This window comes from Cucurbita maxima, unplaced genomic scaffold (assembly GCF_002738345.1).
Source record: "Cucurbita maxima cultivar Rimu unplaced genomic scaffold, Cmax_1.0 Cma_Scf00005, whole genome shotgun sequence".
Taxonomy (NCBI): Eukaryota; Viridiplantae; Streptophyta; class Magnoliopsida; order Cucurbitales; family Cucurbitaceae; genus Cucurbita; species Cucurbita maxima.
The window spans coordinates 2,595,508-2,603,679 of NW_019272021.1; the positions used below are offsets into that span (position 1 = coordinate 2,595,508).

At 34.8% G+C, this 8,172-nt stretch overlaps 2 protein-coding genes across 2 annotated transcripts; both read left to right on the forward strand.

The window, feature by feature from the left end:
• The first annotated feature begins 2,533 nt into the window (after window positions 1-2,533).
• On the forward strand, window positions 2,534-4,160 carry LOC111479236 (putative UPF0481 protein At3g02645). The gene has a single exon (XM_023123791.1). The coding sequence runs from the start codon at window positions 2,534-2,536 to the stop codon at window positions 4,154-4,156; it is 1,623 nt and encodes a 540-aa protein (XP_022979559.1). The 3' UTR covers window positions 4,157-4,160.
• A 1,025-nt stretch (window positions 4,161-5,185) lies between these two features.
• LOC111479564 lies at window positions 5,186-5,963 on the forward strand. Its single transcript, XM_023124279.1, has one exon. The coding sequence runs from the start codon at window positions 5,284-5,286 to the stop codon at window positions 5,848-5,850; it is 567 nt and encodes a 188-aa protein (XP_022980047.1). The 5' UTR covers window positions 5,186-5,283; the 3' UTR covers window positions 5,851-5,963.
• The last annotated feature ends 2,209 nt before the right edge of the window (window positions 5,964-8,172 follow it).

Below are 8,172 nucleotides of genomic sequence, written 5' to 3' on the forward strand. Positions count from 1 at the left end.
TGTGTTTGGTTGCTATATTTAGAATTTGCTTTAAATAATAAGCAATTTATGTATTAATTATCTAATTAAATTGACAAAAACTAATATGTTAAATTATATTAAGAATGATACTCTTCTAATAAAATTAGGAAGTATTATTTTTAAAATGCATTTATCCATCCAATTTTCTTCGTAGATTCTAATTAAAATGATTAAATTTTAGAATATAGTTCTTATATTGGTAGGAGTGTAACCGATTTAAGTTAATTGGAGTTATCGGGATCATCAAATTCAGGTTAAAAGAAGATTTTGAAACGTATCGTGTAAAAATATGCTTAAAAAAGAGGGATCAAACGGCCATGACACCCCGCCTTCGACAAATGGCTTGTAAGACGATGCCACATCACTTTACAACTGAAAGTTAGGAAACACATTGTTAGTTGGTTTCAATACGTTAAAGCAAGGCCCCATTAATGAAATGTCATGCGTTGATAATAAAGTATATATAAATTAAGTACGCAAGTCATATTTTGGAAGGAATAAATATGTGGATTCCCCAGAGAATTTGTTTCTATTTTTTTTTTTTTTTTTTTTTTATAAAAAAAACGTTTTTAAGTGGATTAAATGTTATGATTTTTTTTTTTTAGAATTAAATATATATATGACTACGTTCTATTATTAAATTTAAACTAATTTCAAGATAATAATTTTTAAGATGTTCTAATTTTTTTTAATATAAATTGTATTGAAGAAGGAAAATTTCTTTTTTATTTATTATAAAAAAATGAGAATTTTCTGTTGGGAATAAGATTGAAATAGAAGAAATGACGAGACTAAGATGGCGCTGGTATTCATGTTCAATGTAGACATCTCTAATTTCTTGCATTCTTTATTAGGATTGACGTCTATTATTGGATGACTAAAGAGATAAAAAGACTCAAAGTTCGAACAAAGAGGGCGAGAGAGAGAGAGAAGTTCCTCCACCGCCATCACGATCTACTCCGACGCGTTCGTTTGGTCCCTTCACCACGATCAGCAAGTGAAGGAGTAAGTAATGGAATAATAGGGAAATAGCGTACCACATATAAGACTGATTGCTTTGCTGCTGAAGAAAGAGTCTCATCTGCCAATTGAACGGCCCTGGCTTTGAAAGGCTTTGCGTTGAGATGCAGAGCCGCCGCCATGGATGACGCCAACTGAAAGCTCAGTTCACTTTTCTTTAGGATTCCACTGGGATTTTCATAGATGGAAGGACAACTACTTACATCAGATATCTACTCAACAAGACAAGTAGTCTATTCAACAACTTTTCGCAACTCTTTATGTGCATGCTCATTCTCAATGAATTACTGCAACCACCATTTACCCCAAGTGACCCATTACAAACATTCAAAACTTCACCTGAAATTGTAATCTGACCTGATTAATGAGTGTGTCATTGTCGATTTTAAACTGAAATTTTAATGAAATGTTTACAGTGGTCTTGGGCTTTCGTGTTTCGACTTCTCCCAAGATTTTTAAAACGAGTGAGAAAGTTTTTCACACAAGAATGTTTCATTTACCTTTCCAATCGAAGTGGAATCTCCCAATGCACCCCTTTTAGACACAATGTCCTTGCTATCTCCAATCGATGTGGTCAATCCACCCCCTTCAGAGTCCAACTTCATGCTTTGTTCCCCTCTCCAAGAGATCTTACAATCCCCTCTTCCTCTCCAAGAGATCTTACAATCCCCTCTTTTGGGGCCAATATCCTCGCGGGCACTTAATCCTCTCTCCAATCGATGTGGTCAATCCAACCCCCTTCAAGGCCTAGCGTCCTGCTTCATTCCCTCTTCAATTGATGTGAGATCTCACAATCCACCACTTCGGGGTCAGCGTCCTCGCAAGCATTCGTTCCTCTCTCCAATCAATGGGGTCGATCCAACCCCCTTTGAGGCCCAGCGTCCTACTTCGTTCCCCTCTCCAGAGATATCACAATCTACCCCTCCAAGTCCGGCGTCCTCGCAAATACTCATTCGTCTCTCCAATCAATGTAGTCAATCCAGCCCCTTCAGGGATCAGTATCCTCGTTGATACACCGCCTGGTGTCCAGCTCCCTTCAGGGCTTAGCGTCCTCGTTGGTACATCACCAGGTGTCCATCACCCTTCGGGGCTTAGTGTCCTCGCCAGCACTTCCTACAAGGTTTTTAAAACGCGTCTTGCTTTGAAGAGGTTTCCACACTCTTCTCATTGATGTTTCCCTTCAATATTTTGAAAATGTGTATGCTAAAGAGAGATTTTCACATCCTTGTAAATAATGTTCATTCACCTCCGTAATCGATGTGTCATCATAATTTGTAGTTCTTCATGCTTAATAAATAAGAAACATACATCCTCATAAACGTAATCTCATCCTTCATTGTGCTGTTCAATCTGTTTCTGATCTTGCTCTAATTAACTGTGCTTCTGCAAACTCCCCTTCCACATTAATGCCAAAAGACAAAGAACGCAAATCCATCACTGAAACCAAACCTTCTTCACCCATCATGGAACAAAGCTTCCTCTGCACTCGACAATGGCCTCCAATTCTTACTCTTCCACCTTCGACGAATGCAACTGGGTCATTCAAATTCGTCGGACCCTCGAAGAAGAACTCGATGACGACGATGGGATTCCCGTGTCGATCTTCAAGGTCCCTAAATCTCTAATGGCATCCGATCCAGATTCCTACACGCCGCAATTGGTTGCGTTGGGTCCTTACCATTGTTGGTGCCCAGAGCTCCATGAGATGGAGAGAATCAAGCTCTCCGCTGCAAAAAGGGCTAAGAAATTCAGCCCGAGAGATCTCCGATTTGATGATATCGTTGAACAATTGGCGAAGCTCGAGCATAAGATTCGAGCGTATTACCACGGTTACTTGGATCTTAATAGCGAAACTTTAGCCTGGATGATGGCCATTGACGCCTGTTTCTTGCTCGAGTTTCTCAATGTCTACGCCCAACAATTGAAGATTCTCCGGCGAGTTTCTTCGAGAATGTCGCATTTGATGGATTACGCTGGGACGAAGCCAGCGCACAACGCCGTTCTCAGAGATATAATCATGCTCGAAAATCAGATTCCATTGTTCGTATTGAGGAAGATGATGGAATTCCAATTCGAATCCACTGAACAATCCGACGAGACTTTGCTCTCCATGTTGATCGGATTGTTCGCAGAGCTTTCTCCATTCAACACCACGGATGAAATTCCAGAGATTCAAATTTCAGATTGCGCTCATTTGCTGGACTTTTTATACCAAATGATCACTCCCAAATTGAAAGAACCATCAGAAATTACCGAAAACCCTAACGAGATCGAACAATCTCCTCAAATTTTGAGTTACAGACAACAAGTCGCACACAGATCCAAGCAATGTCTCTTGCGATCAATCGAAAACCTAATTCGTTTCACAAAGCGAGCGATGCAATCTCAACATGTGAAAACGATAGCGCGGCTGCCATGGGCGATCCTCTCCTCGATCCCTCCATTCGCGATCTTAAAACAGCCTGCTGAGATTCTATTCTTCAGAGAGCAAGAAACAGAACCTCAAAACCCTGATTCAAATCCGAACGCAAACAGACCGCCATTAACGGAGGAAATAACAATCCCTTCCGTTTCAGAGCTCTTCAAAGCCGGAATCCGCTTCTCACCTTCCCATGGCGGAATCTCAACGATTACCTTCGACAGAAATACCGGAACACTCTACCTTCCAACGGTGAGGCTAGACGTGAACACACAAGCAACGCTGAGAAACTTAGTAGCATACGAAGCGTCGAGCGGATTAGGGCCGCTGGTTTTAACAAGATACACGGAATTGATGAACGGAATCGTGGATTCCGACGAAGACGTGAGATTGCTGAGAGAAGGAGGAGTGATTCTGAATCATCTGAAGAGCGACGAAGAGGGCGCTGCGATGTGGAATGGAATGAGCAAATCGATGAGATTGAGCAGAGTTTTGGAGTTGGACAAGGTGATCGAAGAGGTGAATGAGTACTACGATGGATTGTGGAGAGTGAAAATGGGAAGATTTGTGGAGGCATATATTTACAGTTCTTGGCCTTTGCTTGGTCTAATGGCGGTCGCTTGGGTTCTGTTCCTGATCGCCCTGCAAGCTTTTTGTTCTCTGTTTGGTTGCTTTCGCGCCCTTCGGGGCCCTTGAATAATATGGGAAGTGTGAATAGAATAGCCTTATAATCATTTTAAGGGATAAAAGGAATGTTGATTTTCATGTGGCAAGGGTTACGATGTGTTTAGGTAATCCATCCATCCACTCACGATGGGGCTAATTGTAGAAAATGGTTATCAAAATAAGGTTACGCTGTGTGGATCAATTAAAGTTAGACGCTGTGTGGATCAATTAAAGTTAGACGCTGTGTGAAACAAGTAACATGGTCACTCTACGAGCTAATTGTAGAAAAGGAAGGTTGATATTCATTTTAAGACGTAATGGTGGATGTTGATTTTCAATGTGTAAGGGCGGTGTGATTTTCATGTGGTAAGGGCTGTGTAAATGGATAACCAGACACTACGAGGAGTGATTGTGGAAAATAGTTTTAGTGAGAAAATTATGTGTGCTCTAGGTATGCGGTTGGGTAATTAACCACTAAAGTCAATCAGTCCCTCAATTTCATTTAGTTTATGTATTTAACTCTAAGAGGATTTTATATTTTGATGCATTTAATTTTTTATTAATTTAAATTGTGTTAGAAAACTTATAGTTTATAGGAATTAGAGAGATTTTTGGAGAAAGAGATATAAACTCCCAACTAAATTTTATAAATAATAAATCAATGAGAGAAAATATATTTGGAATAATTTCTGAAAATAATATAAAATATATTATCAATTTCATAATACAAACTAATTTTTAACTTTTATTTTAAATAAATTGGTAGGTTATTCAAGTATTTATTTAAATTTAAATTTAAATTAGTCTCCTATATTTTAAAAATACTTATAAAATATGAGTATTTTTATTCATTTTAAAACTTCAAAATTTGTAACTACTCCCCTATATGTAGGAGAAATCGGATATTTTCAAAAGCGATAAAAAAGCGTAATTAAAAAAAGAAATAAAGTGGTTAAAAAGTGTGTGTGTGTATATATATATATATATATGTGAACTGCTACGCGATTGGACTTGAACAGAAAATAATTTTCATCTGACTCAATTTAATCGCTTTGCCAGTTTGCCGCACTCTGAAAACTGTGGCGCTTCCAGAAATACCAAACCCTTCGCCTCTAACGTCTTTCCCTCTTCTCCATCACTCCACTGCCTGCAACACCATGGCTTCGTTGATCGGATCCAAATCTCGTCAAATTTCATCTCCGTCGCCATTTGCTTCGTCGAGTACGGCTTTCTTGTCTCGGTCGTTGTCTACGAAGCACGAGGCAATGTGCGGAAAATATGCGTGTTCGTCGTCAGAGGCGTCTGTGAGATTTCAGATTGATGGAAGGCCGGCATCTCCCGGCCGTTCGATTTCGGTTCAGAAGAATCGCGAGAGAAATGCGAATGCGGTGTTGTGGAATAAGAAGAAATGGTGCATGTGTTCTCCGTTTACTCATCCAGGCTCTTTCAGGTGTTCGCTGCACAAGAAGAATTGGAGGCAGTCTGTTAATGTCGTGAATCGCAGCGGCGAGTTCCCGAACGGATCGTTGAATTTCCGTAGATCGGCAATGGCGAATTCGATTGTGAGAATTGGAGGCGTAGAAGGTGCTGATCTCGTGAAAAGAGCTTTAGCGGCTTTGGTTAGACCTTCTTCGCATCAGGTGCGGCAGCGATCAGCATTTCAACCTAGACCTAGCCGTCTATCAGTCATGTCAAAAGCAGAGGAGGAGAAGGAGGAGGAGTAGCGACACATTTTCCAGCCCTAATCATTCTTTTTTTTTGAGTTGGGATGAATTTTGGCTTTTGAAGTTACTTTATGATTCAAGATTTTGGTTCTCAATTTTTTTTTACTTATATAATTGGCGAGGTTTTTTTAATTTTGTTTTGTTTGGCAAGTTTGGTCACTGCTTATAAAATCTTAATTTAAATTGAAATATATATATTAGCTTAATCTATTTAGATTGAAATAGATATATATGTTTTAGAGTTTAATTTAGATTGACTACTCCTTTCAATCAAAACTAAGGAAATATATATACTCTAATCAAGAATAAGATTAAAACATATATACTATCAAAACGAAATATGTATACTCTTTCAAATTAAAACTAAGATTGAAATATATATACTTTTCAAGTCAAGATTAATACAATAATTATATCTAATTAATTAAGATTTAATTAGAAATTGATTATCCATATTTTTCTCCAGTCAAAATATTTAGATTTTTTTTTTGTTATATATATTATTGAATCAATATACCTCTCTTTTTATAAAATTTGATCAAATAATTATATTGTCTTTCGATCCAGGTATAATTTAAAAAAAAAAAAAAAATTAGATTCTAATTTAATTTAAACTAGTCAAAATTTGTAGTATATGTTCTATTTTAATTTAAACGTGGTATTATTTATTAATTTATGAATACGTTGTATGTTGTATGTTAAAAAGTTTATACAGTATCATATGTTTTAGTAATTTAACAAAAAAAAAAATCGTATGGTATTTATTAATTTTCTTATATAAACATGAATTTTAAAATTTTCAAAATATTGAGAGGAAATATATTTTAACCCTTCTATTTTCTCTGATTTTTAAGAGTAAAGAATTATTCCAATTTAGAACTCACACAAAAAAAAAACTTATAATTCACTTTAAAATTTTCGGAAAAATTATAGTAAAATAAATTAATTTATGTATTTATTGTTTAGAGCAGACTGGAAAGGATGAGAATCATATTTTCTATTATTTTATATTTCTAAAATTAAATTGCATTTTTTTAGAATATGTTTTTTTTTATTCAAATTTGTATACTAAATGGATCCATTAGTTATTTTTATTTTTTTTAAAAGAGGTTAAAACGGTTAAACAATAATTAAAAGTAATAAAAATATAATTATTCCAAAATAAACTATATTATATTAATATTAATATTTAATAATAACTCTAAGGTCCTCTCCTCCGATTTCATAATTGGCGCTCTTTTGAAATCAGTGTCCTCGGTATCACTCGTTTTCTTCTCCAATTGATGTGGGACCTTCAATCCACTCCCTTTGGGACGAGCGTCTTTGTTCTCACAATCGACCAACTATAACAACTCAAACTACAACTAGAAGATATTGTATTTTTTGGGTTTTCCCTTTCGAGTTTCTCTTCAAGATTTTAAAACACATGTTTGCTACGGAGAGGTCAAATAAAAAGGGTTAGCGAATGAAAAGTCAAATGTCACCGTTATAAAAAAGTAGGTATGAGACGGTTGAGGCCCACACTTCATTTTCATATAAAGTTTATCTTTAAAAAATAATAAATATGTAACACAAAAGTAGTTGGGTATATTTGTTGGGTTGTAAATGTATGAGAATGATGCTTATTTTGTAGGAATTGGACATCACATCCATTTAACAATTTTTCAAACGAGACTATCATTTGCCGAACAAAATATCGCAACTTTATCCTTAGCCAACATTTGTATTTATCTGTAATTAATTTTTTTATTTTTGAGTTTAAGAATTTGTAGTAGATTTAAAATAACTCTTATATATATTAAAAAAATATTTTTCTACGAGCATATTTAAAAAATAATAATAATAATTTAGGGGTGTTTAGCTTATTTAAAAATATATTTGAAAATATTTAAGTAATATTAAAACAAAATTACGTATCATCTTTTTATTTGATTATATACTTTCCAATTATAAATTTGGTTTTTTTGGGAGTTTTCTTTAAAATTAACGATATAAAATTTTTTTAAAAATTATAGCTTCGCTATTAAATTCAAATTTATATATAAAGATAATTATTTTTAAACCATTTAAAATATGACACGTTTAAATTTAATAATTAGAGTTATTTAGAATAAGTTCCAAAATGCTAAAATATAACCGTTTTAAATAAATTATATGTTTTTCAAAAGTATTTGATATTAATCATTTCACACAGCTAATCTTTCAAAAAAAAAATAATAATTTAGTATGATGACTAAAATAATATTTAAAAAAAGTATTAACCAATTATAAAATATTTTAACTTTTAATTAAAATAATGAGTGGAATGCTTTTTTTTTTTTT

Bases quoted from the DNA above. Each gene is read 5' to 3' on its own strand.
- LOC111479564 (XM_023124279.1), top strand. From the start codon at position 5,284: ATGGCTTCGTTGATCGGATCCAAATCTCGTCAAATTTCATCTCCGTCG.
- LOC111479236 (XM_023123791.1), top strand. From the start codon at position 2,534: ATGGCCTCCAATTCTTACTCTTCCACCTTCGACGAATGCAACTGGGTC.